The following is a 16,887-nucleotide window of genomic DNA, read 5'->3' as shown; positions in this document are numbered from 1 at the left end:
ATACACACACATAGTCATACCCATGTTATTATTATTTAAATGTATGCCAGGGCAGCACATAAAGAACACACAGCACAGTCCAAGGTACTTGCTATGCTAGCTAGAAGAAAGTTTCACTTTTTTAATAAGCTCATAAGCTTTTCCGAGCTGGTTTTGGTAGCTTGTTTTAAATAGGGGGTATTGTACGCATGCGTATTATTATTATTTATGAACGAAATGAAGCAGATTACGTTTAAAATAGAGCAAATATATGAATCAAAATGAGATATGCAAGAATGTGTTTGCCGTCTGTTTATTTCGACAAAATGGCAACATTATTTTTGCTCACCCACGTTAAGAACCGTTAAAATGACTGGCAGCTAGACAGCAATGAAAAAATGAATCCACGATTACTGGCCAAATATATAATTTGCTTAAATAAAATAATTGAAAAAAAAAATTGCAACATATGTACCACGCAATATAAGAAATAACATTATGTTTAACAAATATTTATTGTTGAACCGCACGTGCCAACAAACGACTAACTGCAGCGAACTAACGGAGCGAACTAGCAGATCAATGAGCAACAAAAAGTTCGATAAGACGAACTAATTGATCGATTGCTTAATCCTGCAATCGAGCTGGTTCAACTTTGTGTGTGGGAGAGCTTTTGGCAGTGCTTTCAGCTTCGTTTTGTAACCTGCGAGCACTTTTACTTATTTTTATATATTGTGGTTTTTCCAGCACTGAATACCACTTTCTCCTTCAATTTGAATGTAGCCAAATAATAAGAAGCGGCTTCTTTTGCATGTGCCTTCTCTTACTCTACTCTAATTAATATCAAATAATTGTTGTAAATTAATATGCCACAAAATGATGGCACACGAGTCGTCGTCGTCGTCGTCGTCGGCGGCGCATGCGTCAAAAATTTCTTATTGACAATTTAGTGTGTCGCTTTGGGCACGGATAAATGTTTCTGTTTTCTTTCTTTTTCTAATACTTAATTTGACACTCACGAACCTGCAAGAGAAATGTATGTCTGCGAGTAAAGTTTGAAAATAGTATAAGTATAAATAAAATAAAACTATAATGAACTTACTTGTTAAATGATATATTTGCTGCATAGTTAACTGTGGGGTCCCTCAATAATGTGACGACTTTCCAGTCAAAGAGCTTTCGCAATAAAAGTTCATTGAATAAGCGGCTAGGGACTCGATGAAAGTTGTTTGACACTTACTGCACAAGTTTTGGATGCGTTAATTGCCGTCACTAAATTAAAAAAAAATATTAAATTTGTCATCAACCGGTTGAGCTCCCATTTGTGAAACATATTTGGAAAACAAACAATGCAAAAATGTCATAATTATGTAAAGATCGTAATAAACAAGAAGAAAAGATTTAATAACCTGGCAGAGTGAAAATTTCAGCAAACGTTAAAAAATAATGCAATTGAACAAAATTTTACAGTTGTAGTTGGATTTTTTAACACCATAGTAAACTGCACTTTTAAATACTTCTAAAATAGAATAAAACAGAGTGAAAATTCCAGGTTTATCTTAGTTCTGTTCTACTCATAATAAATGTTTTTTGTTTTCTTTATTTTGAGATCTTGACCATTTTGATTCGGTGTTCCCAATGCAACAACTACATTCCAGTTACTATAACTTATGATTTACAATAATTTATTGAGTTAGCAATGTGCTTTCAACAACAGTTTTAAAACTACCATTTTCTTTAATTTATAATACGATATTTTTGACTGGAATCGCGGTCTGCTAAATATTCCTCAATATTGCTATCAATCGATTTGCGAATTTTGTTATTTACTTGAAATGCATATATAACATTCAGGTTTCTGGTTTAGTTATAGTTATTTAATACTATATATATTTGATACGTAGTAATATGCTACAGAGTTGAATTTTATAATTTTGGAGGGGGGAATTTTGTTCTTTGGGGCGAAATTTGTACACAGCACTGCAAGCATTTTAAACTATAGTACACAAAGATATTGATTCTCATTGTTCGCATTTCAACACAGTTGAATTGTTCGAGTTGTTGATTTATCTGCTACATTTTCATTTTGGTTAGTTTAAAAGAGAGTTGGTTTTTGTTTTACTATTAACTTGCATTACACATTTATAATACAATTATCACATTCTTTTTGATGATGATATATATTCACTTTGTTTTCATTTTCGACTCGTTTAAAAACTAAGCTTTTGCTTTTTGCTTTAGGAGCTACTTATTTTGTTTTTATTTTGTGTTTAATTATTGCTTTTGTTTGGGTTGCTTTTTCATTTTCATTTTTAATATATTTTTTCATTTGTAAACTTGTAAGCAAATAGAGAAACTTATTGGAAAAACTAGTTTTGCTCTTTACAATTTAATCATCACGCATGCTTATCAAATACAAGACGCACTAAGAATATATGACGTAGAAAGCGCAGGAACACAATTTGCAGCGGCTACTCAAAAACTATATTGTAGTATATGCTGTATATAGAAATATTGTACGCTTAATATTAATTATCAATTTCAGCCATCCTCCAGAGTTTATTAGACCATGCCAAATCCCTCGCTGCCCTCGCTGATGGCCAGCAGCAGCGACTTCTCAAACTGTTCGTAGCTCTCGTAATCAGGCAGGCAGAGTTGATTGAAGCTGGAAATTAATACAATGAGAATGTTATTATTTAAACTACGTAAGAAAGGCGAATTGATATTTTAACCTTTTTTTTTAATAATATATATTTACAAATTATATTTTATTACAAAATTAGGGTCGGAGACGTATAACCGAAAACTATTTTGGGGTTCTAATACAATCTCTAAACTAGTATTATTTAATCATAGTTCAATCAGTAACGATATAATACATTATTGTATATCATATTATAGTATTACTTGTATATGGTTAGTGGTCAAATTTACTAAATATATGTTTTTTGATCACTGAACTAAGTAGTTCTTTTAGAGCCTTCGATTTTGTTTCATGTATCGTTAATTTGAGTTGTTCATCGTAAGTTTTAATAAGGAAAGTAAGGTAAAACTAAATTTGAATTGATATGTTTTCTTTATTTTACAAATAAATGGTGGACTTTAAAAATTGAGCAACATTTTTATGTCAAATTCGAAAAGCGTAAAAAAATATAAATTAATGTTAAAGTTGAAATAAAAGCAGATTTATTTTCATTTTGTACTAGACCTATGTCTTCTTTAATATCGCTTAATTTTCTAAGGATAGTAATGGTAGTTCCCCCATTTTTACTTAATTTACTACTCACCAGGTATGTGCTGTGGGCAGATTACCAAACGTGGGTGCCGCCGTGATCTGGAACTGTGGATTGAGCTCCTGAAAACCGCCCGGAGGCAGCTGTGAACAACCCGTGGTGAATTGCAAGAGACGCGCCATCTCCGTCTGACTAAAGTTACTGACTCCGGCCCAGAACCAGGCGAGCACACGCCGGAACTCGGCCGAATTGCCGTTGGCAATGTGATGGGACTTGAAGTCGCTGATCGAGTATTCGCCAGTGCCGCACATGAGTAGCTAAAAAGGCACGAACAAAATAATGTTTAATTGTAACTTTATTATAAAGTTATACACGCACCTCTAGTTCGTTCTCGTCAAAAATGCTGAGTAGATTATCAGGTATGATGGCATTCAAGCCCTTCAGAAAGCTGTCCACCTCATCCTTGACGCTATTGCAGAGACGCTGTTGGGCCAAGGCATCCAGATACTGATTTTTTGCTGGCATTCGTGACACGCGTCTTGGCACCGTTGGGTATCAGCTCAATCGTCTTGCTCAGCTGACCGCTCGCATCGTACAGCTCCTCCACAAAGTACAGCTCCAAGGTGTCGGTGCCATCGAGATCCGTGTCGAGTATATACTTAATTTTGGACAGATACAAATCCGGATCGTCTTGCTCAAAGTACTGCAAGGAATGAATGTTTTAAATTGAAGTATGTGAAATGCTAATATAATCTCTAAAGTAGTATTATTTAATCATCGTTCAATCATTAACGATATAATACATTATTATATATCATATTATAGTATTATATAATTAGTGGTCAAGTTTACTAAATATATTTGATCACTGAACTAATTGGTTCTTTTAGAGCTTTCGATTTTGTTTCATGTATCGTTTATTTGTGTTGTTCATCCTAAGTTTTAATAAGGAAACTATTCCTTTAAGTGAAGTAATCAGTGTATTTAAGGATTTACTTTATACAACTTTAATAATGTAAATTGAATGTTAAATTTGTTTCCCTTGAAATTCTATTAAAATGAAGAAGAACGAACGTATGATCAAAAGTGAACAACAAGGAACAAAGTTGAGCTGAATAAAAAATAAGGATGGTTAACGTATACAATTCATTTTTGTTCGTTCGTTATTATAAAATAACAAACACTAGAGTTGTGCTTTGTAATGCATTTTAGTGAAGTAGTTTAGACTTGAAGAAACTGAAGATACTTTTCTATTCTATTTCTAATTTAGTTATTTGTTGGTTTAGTTCGCTCGATCAGTTTGAGCGAATCGATTTATCGGACTAGTTTAAAACGCTGAGATGCAAATCTAAGCCCAAAAACACTCACCTTGTAGTGCACTCGCAGTCCAATGAGCTGGGCCAGAAAGGAGCGACTAAAGCGAGCTCGGACCAACTGACGATAGCTGCCTCCCAGTGCGCTCTCGAAGAGGCATTTTCCCACCATTTTACCGGCAAACTCAAAGTACTTGAGCTTCAGATGCGCTGGTCGCGTGGGATTCGGATGCACTAGCGCCTGATGCTTATCGTGGAATGTGCAGAAGAGTCCGCTTCGAGAATCGAAGAGTGCACTGCAGACCAACTCGAACCATTCGCGTCGCAAACCACCCCAATCGATGCCCTGTTCGCCTTGGAAGGTGACCTCAAAGTTGCCGCACCAATCGGAGACGGAGAAGCCTTTGGTTGACTTCATGCTGCTCTCAAGGATCTTCTCGCGATGCACTTTCAATGCCATCTTCTCGTGATAGTAACTGGCATGAAATTTACGCACTTCGTGATAAAAGAAATCCTGTTTGTCCTTAAACGTTTCGGAGCCACCAATGTTCTTTAGCAAAAAGTGCGTAAATGTTGCCGCGATGATGTTGCGATCCTTGGAGGCCAATTCGATCCTCGGTTGCGCTCCATCGTCGATGACAAACACCGGACCATGCAACTGCGTCACCAGCTGGGGCAGAAAGTGGAATTTGGTCGAGGGACACAGTCGAAAGGTCGCAATGCGTTTGGGTATGAACTTCAAGATCATCTCCTTGATCGTCACCTGAAAGATCAACGAGTTCTGAGCCTCAACAATATGGCACAATTGATTTGTTTGCTCTCTCCAATACTCACCTGCTTCGGTCCCACATAGCACATCACCTTCCTAGGTTTGCCCTTGGTTGCACCGTAGATGCTCAGCAGTTTGGCCTCGTAGCAAATGTTGTGCTTCCGCGAGGCAATGTTCTTGTGTACTAGCGTCGTGTCGCTATCTGAAAAAATGATGAGAAGAGATTATTTATTTGCTTATTATAATTGATGATAATTGAGTGCCTGTCGAACAAACCCCCACGCCAATTGAATCTTTCTCAGCATTTTTTGGAGGCGGAAGACCTTCCGGTAAATCCGTCGGAAGAATAAAATATTGTCATTGAGGCAAATTTCCGTCTCAAGTGATCCTTTAAAATTGTAATAAGCTACACTAGAATTTTCAAATAAGTCTACTAATACTTGTCAGCTGAACCGGCAGCTTCGTCCGCATTCCACTAAGAAAATACCCAACTTTATTGCACTATCAAAAGTTGTTAACTAACATATGTCGAATACAAATTGTACCCTCATCTAGCGTTTGATCTGTACGTTGTAAGAGTTATTGCACAGGACTTAAGCCTCAGAAAGAGATTCAAGTAGAAATTAAGTTGAGGCCTTGGATCTCAATGACTCAAGGTTAACTACTGCAAATTGTTGTAAATATCCGAAGTTGACTTTACTCGGCACGTGACTTCACTTTCTCTACTTAATTTGGTTTGAATTAGAATGGCGATAGAGCATGAAAATTTGCTATACTGACTGAAACATGAAGCTTTAAAGAGAGTTTTAAGTTGAAGCTAAGACCAAGTAATTCTTTCCTTCCTACACGGTCAGTTGGATCGATACAGAACAGAATTTTACACCGCATGGCAACAATTCTACTTTAAATGGCTTCTACCCAATTATCACAAAAATGATAAAACTTAAGGGACAACAACTACTTACTGCTCAGCACGATGATATCGAAGTCACCATTTGGCAGTTGCTGATCCCGATAGCTGATGACGGCACGCAGGCAGGTTGGCTCCGGGAACAAGGCGGTGACCGAGACCCGTGAGTTGACGCGATCGTAGCTGAAGGCAATGGCATGCTGGAGCTTCTCCACGGCCATGCCATGCAGGTCATAGATGGCCACATGGTAGCCCTGAAAGAAAAGGAGTTAGATGAAGCATAAATCAATAATCAAACAAGAATTCTCCCACCTTCAGAGCATCATCGGACTGCTCAAAGAGACACGCGTTGCCGAACTCATCCCTGGGCTCGATGTGCATCAGAGTCGGTGCGCTGGCACAACAGATCACCGTGCTGGCGGGACGAATGAAACGCGATCGGCGAGCATCGATTGCACCCGGGAGAAAGTTGCGCAAGAAGGGCGAACCAGCAATGTGACTGGCGCCAATGAGCACCGAGATTTTATATTGTCCCGCGGTGCGAACGGTGAACTTGACCTTGGCGATGTTGGCATTATTGGGATCCGTGGACGAGCCGAGCTCGCTGATGGTGACCACTTTGCGTGTGCCCTCGGTGACCTCGACAAAGAACTGGTCCGTATCACAGATGGGATATGGCTGGCCATTGCGCTGAAAGAACCGCACCACAAAGCACATGGTGTCGCCCACACGCACCGGATCCTTCCAGTCCCACTGCACCTTACAGTTGGCCGGCAGAAGATACTTCCCGGTCACATACTGCAGCAGCGAGTGACGCGCCTCCGGGGCCAGCGATGGTTGTGTCATGGCGGCGAGTGTGACGAGTCCGGCTACGGAAACGGATACCACCAGCATGCCACCCCATGTCCAGGCGTCCTGATGCTGACTCGACTTCACCACCGTTGACCACAGCTGCGCCTTCAACGCATCCAGCTGTGCCTTCGATGTGGGCAATCCCTGACGTGCCGTCGACCACAGCTGCCAGTCCTTGCCAAGTATTTTACTCGCTCGCGAGTCCTCCAACCAATACACGTCCTCCAATGAGGCAACCTCAACAGCCAACAGTCGCTGATAGTGATGTTGCATGCGATACTCGCGCAGCCATTCGCGCAGGATGAGCTTCTGTTGCAAGTGGAGCGCGGCGCGTTGCAAACGCTGCTCGTCGCCCGGCGGCAACTCCGGCAGTCGCTCCGGATCCCCGGAACTCGACAGTGATGAAATGCCTGCAATAATAGAGATGAAGAGAAATGTTTTAGTTAGGAAAACATTTTGTGTAAAAAAGGATTTTGGGATCTCAGATTTGTATTCTGAAAAGCAGATTATATTAAATGAAGGTCACGATTGATATTTTCAATATTATTTATTTATTATTGTTTTTTGTAACATAGATTTTAATTCTAGGGTATAAACCGTGAAGTCAGAGCAACTGAGGTTTACAGGTTGAATAATATGTATGTATGTATAGTATGTATGTATGTATAGTATGTATATAGTATTGCAAATAAACAATAAATGCTAATACTCAATATTCTATAAAATGCTGTCGTATATTAAAGAAATTTACCTATTATAAAGTTATAAAGTAAGAAAAAATGCAATTATAGTACAGATAAAGAAAACATAGAAATAGAATATATTCTGTGTGCTTAATTTTTAGTTAAAAATAAATTAACATACATGTATAGAAGTCATACAATCAAATTTCAAATATTCTGCCAAATTCTCTTCTTGATTAACATATAAAAAAAAGAAAACATATAAATAAAGAATGTTAATGGCAAAGGAATAAACTTTTTAAAGTACGCGGACAAAACAAAATATTAAAAGAAAGGAGCAACATCAAATACTTATAAAATAAACATAAGGATTTAAAGCATAATAATAAACACTGCAATACATAAATAAAAATTGCTGGCTTAAAATTGAATTAAATTTGAAATTAAGTAATGAAAAATAAACATCAAACTAAAGCTGATGTATATACATATATATTATAAATATAATATATTTTTAGTATACAAATGTACTCAATTTTCTTGTTGTTTATCTTGTTATTTATTTATTGTACTTTACTTTAGTTGTAGTGTTGATTCAAGTTTTATTTTTTGATTTTTACAACTTTATTTGCTCTGAATATCCTGATGAGTATCTGGGATCTGGGATCTATGCAAGTTGAAGCGTTGCTGTTAATTGAGTTAAATGCGCAAACTTTGTGGCGCTATGCAAAAAGTTTGTGCCGAAATTCAACGAGTTGTCGTTGTCAAGGCACGAGTCTCCCCCTTTAGTTCCCTGTCCCCCATTCCGAGCCCCACTACAATGTAAATAAAGTCAAGTTGATGGTGTCTAAAATTGCAGGGCAACTAATTTTACCAGGCGACTACGTCAATGCCCCAACTTCGAGTTGGAAGTTCGACAACGACAACGCCAATCAATTATATTTCAATTTTTATGAGCTTTGCTCGAGCTCCTTGCCGACGTCGTCTCCTCCTCGACCTCCCCAGGATATGTCGCATACGCTTATCGCTAGCTGCCATCAAAACTAAACTAAATATTTCCCTTCTTTTCCCACTTCTCTCTCACTCTCCTTCCTCGCTTCGTAAGCAATTGACTTTTGGCCCTCGTGGCAGTTGGTTTTGCCTTGAGGGTCGCAGTTAGCCGCGTGTCCTGCATAACAATGTTCCAAAGTATTCTCGCGGTTTCTCGTAATTCCTTTTTGTTTTTTGTTTTGCCATCAGACAAAGTCAGCCAAAGCGACGCCCAAAAAGACCCGCCCATTTTAGCCAAATATAGATTAAGTGGGGTCGTAGTAGGAGTAACAGTTGTAATAATAGCACTACTAGCATGCGGGCTAGTCGGAGGAGTAGTTACCTTCAACCTACTAATGGGGCAGCCAGAAAGGTGGGAAGAGGAATCGAAGTAGTAATGTTTTTGTTGTTGTAGCATGTGGACTAATAGGCGGAGATAATAGAATTGGTAAAGTAAAAGCAGAATTATTGCTACTTAATCTATTGGTGTTAATTTAATAAATAGCAGCAGTATAAAAAGTATTAAAAGTAGCAGCAGTTAACATATGTTTGTTTAAGGACTCAAATTTAGTAAATGCTGATATAATAGTGCTCGTTAAATAAATGGAAACTAGTATTACGTTAAATAGCATTGGGAATAGTATAAATACCGAATGGAATAGAATGAATAACACAGTATTATGGGGTTTTATCTTAACTACTTTACTTTTTTTGTTTCCATAATTGATTTTTTATATACAGTCTTACTTCTTTATTAATTTATGTAATTGAAATGAAAGAAGAATTAATAGTGGATATTACAAATTAAGTTAGTCAAATTTAGTGATACAGTTATAAAAGATATCTATAAAAATATAAATATAATATATGTTCAAATCAAATATTTTATATAATAATAAAAGATAAAGACATATAAAAATAAATAATTTTTTTTTTATTATATTAAATCTAGTATTTAATACTACATTTAAATAGAGAAGGTAGTACTGGCTATTGGGGCCTTCGACTAAAGATAAATAAATAATAGAATAGTGCTATTATTTATAAAGAATAGTTAAACAAAAGAAGCAGAATTCATAATGCTATTACTAAACGATAAATTACATAAAATATAAATTACATACTTTTAAATATAATATTTTTAATAAAGTATGCATAAGAAATAGGTAGAAAAATTAGTATATTTGTCCATAAGTCATGTTAAAAGTTGTAGAAGAACTGATAAAAGTAATAAGTATGAAGTAAAATAAGAAAAATACTACTACTATAAAATAATAACAGAAGCTGTCGTACGGTTCGATTTGATTTAAATGATGAAATATATAAAATAAATTATACATTTTAAATACAAGAAATAAGAAAAGGTAAGACTAAAAATTGTACAAGTTCTATCTCATACATTTTTAATAAAATAAATAGTAGAGAAAAAAGTAATACTCAACATCAAAGAAATTCTTCTATCAGTAGTAGAAGTTGTAAATATAGTAGCACAAAATACGGGCAATAAAGGAAGCAAGCGTATTCCATTTAATGGAAGCAATTATATTAGTTGTCTCACTCCCACTTCCACATCTCCCACTACAAACACACATACATTGCAATTCATATTTCTATTTCATATACTACATTGTAAATAAAATAAATAGTAGAGAGTATTACTCAAAATTAAAGAAATTTTATCAGCAGTAGTAGAAATAGTAAAAACAGTAGATGAAAATATTGGCAATAAAGATAACAAGCATATTCCATTTAATGGAAGCAATTATATTAGTTGTCTCACTCCCACTCCCACATCTCCCACTACAAACACACATACTACATATTGCAATTCATTGTGACACAAGTTCACTTTTTATGGCCGCCACTGTACGGCAATAAGCTCAACAGTCAAGCTGTCGCACTCGCTCACTCTTTCACTTTGCCCCTTTACCCGTTACCCCTTACCCATAGCCACCCATGGCTTCTGTTGGTTCCCCACTAATGGCAACCAGCAGGGGGCAACCACATGCCATCTGTAGCCACAAACGAGTGAAATGAGACTCAGTCCGCTTCTCTCCTCTCCTCTCCTCTCTTCTTGTCCTCCACATGGGAGTCCTTGCGCCATAAACATGAGCAAATAAATACGAATTCGTTTACGTACGCTTTTAGTGAGTGCTTACTGTACTACTGCGAGTAAGAATCGTTATTTGGTTATATGGCGAAGTTAGCCAGGTTTGCGTGTCCGACATTTGAAAACGAATTCATTTCGTTACCAATTTCTTTCATTTCTAACGCGCTCGCTTGCCAACTCTCCTTCCTCTCTCTCTTTCTCCCTCTTTCTACTCTCCACTTCTGTGTCATGTGCCACGCCCACCATAGTCTGCCCTTTAAGGCGAAACGAACAACTTCCGTTTCGATTTCGCTGATTTCAGAAACCGATTTGAAAACCGACTGAAAAATGCAAAGTGCAAACAATGAAAGGCAACTTTCAATGTCGAACAGATGAATATATATATGTAGGTGTTGGTACACTTAGAGAAAATAGTCATTATAAAAATATTAAACCTGAATGCATAGTTTATTGAAGTTTCCATAACTGAATAAACATAAAAAAATTACATTAGTATTTTTATGGTCTTCAAAATCTAACAGAAATCGAAAGGGAAAAGAATTTTAAATCACGTTTTTTAATGAGTCATAACTTCTAATATAAAGACATAGAATTATCCAAATCCTCTTTAAAATCTATCATAAATTAGAATGAAAAAGAATTTCAAATAGAGATTTTTCAGATGTCACGAGTTCCAATATAAACATAAAGTACTTTACATAGCATACAATTAATGAAATAATAGGTTTAATGTAAAAAAAGTACAAATAATTGCATAAGTTAATAATTAATTTATTTTAATTCAAAGACATAAATATATTTATGTTTATTTCTTAATTCCATTTTTAAATCAATCAGAATTTAGAACACAAAATAATCTTAAATTAAAATTTACAATGTTGTTAAAAATTAAGTTTGAAGTTAAGTCATTGTTACTGAAACTTTCTTTTTAAAGCATCAAATCACATCAATATCTCAAATTGACTTACAATTTCTCTCAGTATAAGTGTGCTTACGTGTGTGTGTGAATAATTAAAGCATTTTCGTTGCATATTTGATGGGGCCTCGAGCCCTTTTGGTCGATTGCTTAACGAGAATTACTAATCGCCTTTAATTAAACAAGCAAAAGTCAAAGTAAAGGCAATCGGATTCCCTTCGAGGGAACCAAGAGGAGGAAACAGGAGCGGAGGGCAATAGGAGGGAAGGTAAACTTGAGTTCGCTTAATGAAAATGCCTTTTGAAGGTCAACACGCGGTCTCCACGCAGCACAAACGATGACGAGCAGCAGGAAATGTCAAGAAAACGTGAAGGGCCAATGAGAAAACCTCCTACGCAAGCAGTGCGAATTAACTCTTTGAGACAATGGAGCACAAAGCGTTTTCACCAGGCAGTTTTATGACAACAAGTTAAAGAGTTGAATTTACTAATTTACTGAATTTTTTATCATTTAATGAAAGGGTTAACTTGGCTTTTAAAATATAATATTATTGGGAGTCAATTGTGTAAATTGTGTTGGAAAAATAAATGTTATTGGAATATCACAAATATGAAATATTGTAATAAATATCAAAATTATAGAAATTTCATTAAACAATTATCGAAAATAAATATTTTTCCACTTTAATGCTTAAAAATAAGGTACAGTTTAATTGTTACCATATCGAACAATATTAGTATCGTAAATCTAATACAATTACTATAATGATGGATTTAAAAAGACGATATAATATTTTATAGTTCTACGAGTATAACTATATGAATAAAAACATCTCCTGTTTAATAATAATAATACTTGACGTTAACCCTAATGTTGTTAATGAAAACCAGTTAGATTTGATAGAATAATTTAAGATATTGCAACACAGATTTTTATTTGCAGTAAATGAATAACGTGAATTTATTGAATCTTTTCCTAATTGTTTAGTTTTTACGCTAACGACAATAATGCATGCAAAAAATTACAATTATAACAAATATTCGTAATTCTTAGAATGCAACAAAATACAATGGCATTACCGATATATTTGTTATAAAGATATTATCGCATTTTCTACCATATAGTGAAAAACAAAAATAACTATCTATTTTCCAATAACACGCTCTAATCTTAGAAGCTCTTTTTGGAATGTAGCTTTATTCATATAATCGAAGTGGATATTGGATAACAAAATGTCTCCTCTTTCCTATACTTTATGTTTCTATTTCACATTAATATTCAATTAACATAACTTGGTTTCTTTCCATTCACTTTTATCGACTCACCAATGACAGGACTATAGCACAACTTGAGGTCAGCAAAGGGCAACAACTTGCGTGCGGCACTGTTGGCTTGCCAGCCGACTTGAATGCTGGAGAGCTGCAGTACGATATCATACTTGAAGCACTGTAGATAACCTTTAAACTTGACGCAGGCTCGCAGCGAGATCAGCTCTCTACTGATAGCTGCATCTTCGGGCGCCAATTGAAACAGAGCCATGTTTGTGAAGAATGTTTGAGAGAGAGAGAGAAAGCAAGGTGTGTAAGTGTGTGAGAGAGAGAGAAGGGAGTGTGATAGACAGAGAGGAGAGTGTGCGATAAAAATTGTAAACAATTTCAACAATGACCTTGTTTATTAATGTTTGGCATTAAACTCAAAACAGAGACTCGTGTTTTTGACTTGTTCGACATTATTTGCTCGCTCATTAACAAGCGGCCAACACAGCACTGAAGTGAAGTGAACGTGGCCAAGAGAGCTGTGAGCTGAGAGCTGTGAACTGAGTGCTGAGCTGGGCAAATGTTTGCGCAACATTTAAGGGCGCACAGGGAGACTAAAAAACTTGGCCTAATAGGCTGGGGCATTATTGCCAGCAACGCGTCGCTTTTGTCATCATTTCGCTATTAATTTTTAAAGCGCGACATTGCCATGTGTTTGTTCAAGGTAAGCACAAAGTGTAGCAACGAGTTCTAGATACCCTGTAGAAATGTTGCTAAATAGTTATTAAAATGTCAATTGCAAATCTAAAGCTGCAGTTTGAGAGTACAATTTTAGAGCATATTAAAACTGCAATTTAATATATTTCTAAAAAGTTCAACCTCAAAATTTAATAGCTTGCGAATATTTCACAGTCGAGCACACTCCATTATAGCTTTCTTGGTTTTTTATTATTGATGTTGCTGTCCTTGTTTTCACTCAGAGCTCGCTTTTCCTTTGTTGACTGCCTGCATTATCCTTTTTTATCGATGGCGCTTTTGGAATGACATTCGATCGTCGGTTGACAAGCGGGGTAAGCGGCAGGGGCAGGGGCAAGCGCTTAACTCGTGCGGCACAAAGCCCACAGACTTTGCCCAGAGTTGGCTGTCTGACGCTTGCTTTTGTGTTTGTTTTGTCAACGTGAAAAATGATAAAATTGCCAGTTGGCGAGGCCATTGAGCGTTCCCTTTCCTTCCCTTTTCCCGCCCACTTCCTTCTATTTTTCAGCCACAGGAAAGCTGATTAAATGTTCGCTGCAAATATCTCAACAATGTGACTCTGCACGCTGCACATTTTATTTATTTATTTTTATGTTGGCAATCTGCAACAAGCTGCAGCAGTTGCAGTTGCCATATATTTGAATATTTAATTTTAAATAAAGTGTGTGCGAGTGTGTGTGTGTGTGTGTGTGTGTGCTCCCTTGCCACACTTGGCGCACTTGCTACAAGTGGCGGCATAAATTCAAATGCCACTTTGACAACAGCGTCAACAGCGGCCCTTTGCAAATTACGTATACGCAACGTGGGCGCACAGCACCAAAGCTAAGTACAACATGGCACTCTCACTGTCCCTCTCCCTCTTTCTTTCTCTCTTTTTCACTCTCGCTGCAGCAGCAGCACATAAAGTGCTTTTGGGGCTCTCGAGCCATTGAGCTGCCCTCGGTTTCCTCGCTTTTCCCTCCCTCGTGGCTGGCGCGAGTAAATTTCGCAATTTAGAATAAATCTGTGGCTGAAATACGACTTGCGACGGCTGCGCGAAGCAAACGCCAACTCTTTGATGGAGCTCAAGCTGACTCTGAAGAGCCAGCTGGTTAATTTCAACAAAAACATTTCAAATGAATCTCGCTGTAGTTGAAACTACGAGTATTCTGAAATAACAGTTGAGTGTGCTATAAGCAGAAGGCGCATTTAAACTAATGATCAAAGTTTGTGAAGGTGAAAAGCAATTAAAGATTTTAATTCATTCATTTAATTATGCACAGCGTAAAGAAATTGTATTAAAATAATTATTTATGTTTATATTGATTTCTGAATCAATGAAAATATTGATATTAGCAGTATTTAGTATTTAGTATTTAGTATTTAGTATTTAGTATTTAGTATTTAGTATTTAGTATTTAGTATTTAGTATTTAGTATTTAGTATTTAGTATTTAGTATTTAGTATTTAGTATTTAGTATTTAGTATTTAGTATTTAGTATTTAGTATTTAGTATTTAGTATTTAGTATTTAGTATTTAGTATTTAGTATTTAGTATTTAGTATTTAGTATTTAGTATTTAGTATTTAGTATTTAGTATTTAGTATTTAGTATTTAGTATTTAGTATTTAGTATTTAGTATTTAGTATTTAGTATTTAGTATTTAGTATTTAGTATTTAGTATTTAGTATTTAGTATTTAGTATTTAGTATTTAGTATTTAGTATTTAGTATTTAGTATTTAGTATTTAGTATTTAGTATTTAGTATTTAGTATTTAGTATTTAGTATTTAGTATTTAGTATTTAGTATTTAGTATTTAGTATTTAGTATTTAGTATTTAGTATTTAGTATTTAGTATTTAGTATTTAGTATTTAGTATTTAGTATTTAGTATTTAGTATTTAGTATTTAGTATTTAGTATTTAGTATTTAGTATTTAGTATTTAGTATTTAGTATTTAGTATTTAGTATTTAGTATTTAGTATTTAGTATTTAGTATTTAGTATTTAGTATTTAGTATTTAGTATTTAGTATTTAGTATTTAGTATTTAGTATTTAGTATTTAGTATTTAGTATTTAGTATTTAGTATTTAGTATTTAGTATTTAGTATTTAGTATTTAGTATTTAGTATTTAGTATTTAGTATTTAGTATTTAGTATTTAGTATTTAGTATTTAGTATTTAGTATTTAGTATTTAGTATTTAGTATTTAGTATTTAGTATTTAGTATTTAGTATTTAGTATTTAGTATTTAGTATTTAGTATTTAGTATTTAGTATTTAGTATTTAGTATTTAGTATTTAGTATTTAGTATTTAGTATTTAGTAATTTCTTATCAATCGAAAACATTATAAATTTAAATTAATAAAATACCAAAACGAATTAACACTTAATAAATTAATATTAAACATTAAAGTAAAGAATAAATAGATTAAATTCCACTCGATGTATCACACATCACTGAAATGAACATGAAAATAAAATGAAGCAAATAAAACTGGACGTCAATCGAACTAAATTATTCACAACTTGGATTAAATAAACATTCAAACAATACTTGTTTATTTTGCCTAATCATGCAATCCCATTGAAATCACATATTGTAGCCACTTCATGTCTAGACTTCCGAGTGAGTTGCCTGAGTGTGCGACACTTAACACAGGCTGGGTTTTTGCCACGTTAGCAGCAAGCAGCAGAGTGGCGCAGTGGAAGCGTGCTGGGCCCATAACCCAGAGGTCCGAGGATCGAAACCTTGCTCTGCTATGCGATTTGGTCTTTACTTTTTTTTTTAATTTTTTCCTTCACAGAATTGTTGTCGACACTTTTAATACATTAAAAAGGATTTTATAATGTTGTTAAGTTAATCTAAAGTCTTACATATTTATTCATTACTACATTTCTTTCAATACTAAAAATTAAGTTAATTAATTGCAAACATTTAAACGTTTACATTTTTAAATGTAAAATATTTACTCATTTAAATTAATTAATTTAGTAACATTTACATTTTTAAATGTAAAATATTTACTAACATTTGTAAGATACCTAAAAATACCTTGTATTAAAAATAAATATATATATTTTTTTTTTAAATCCTCTTTA

At 34.9% G+C, this 16,887-nt stretch overlaps 1 protein-coding gene and 1 non-coding gene across 2 annotated transcripts; one reads left to right on the top strand and one right to left on the bottom strand.

The window, feature by feature from the left end:
- Positions 1-711: 711 nt before the first annotated feature.
- LOC132791379 (apoptosis-resistant E3 ubiquitin protein ligase 1) lies at positions 712-13,467 on the bottom strand. The gene is given in 11 exon segments (XM_060800272.1): positions 712-1,021; positions 1,082-1,251; positions 1,389-2,644; positions 3,267-3,529; positions 3,591-3,728; positions 3,730-3,915; positions 4,581-5,306; positions 5,360-5,496; positions 6,260-6,458; positions 6,517-7,466; positions 13,120-13,467. Coding segments are annotated over 9 exon segments (2,916 nt in total). The 5' UTR covers positions 13,334-13,467; the 3' UTR covers positions 712-1,021; positions 1,082-1,251; positions 1,389-2,541.
- Positions 13,468-16,476: 3,009 nt separating this feature from the next.
- On the top strand, positions 16,477-16,548 carry Trnam-cau (transfer RNA methionine (anticodon CAU)). Its single transcript has one exon. It is a non-coding gene; the product is annotated as a tRNA-Met (tRNA).
- The last annotated feature ends 339 nt before the right edge of the window (positions 16,549-16,887 follow it).

The sequence above is a fragment of the Drosophila nasuta genome, chromosome 2L (assembly GCF_023558535.2).
Source record: "Drosophila nasuta strain 15112-1781.00 chromosome 2L, ASM2355853v1, whole genome shotgun sequence".
Taxonomy (NCBI): domain Eukaryota; kingdom Metazoa; phylum Arthropoda; class Insecta; order Diptera; family Drosophilidae; genus Drosophila; species Drosophila nasuta.
This window is presented reverse-complemented; position numbering and strand designations above follow the sequence as displayed.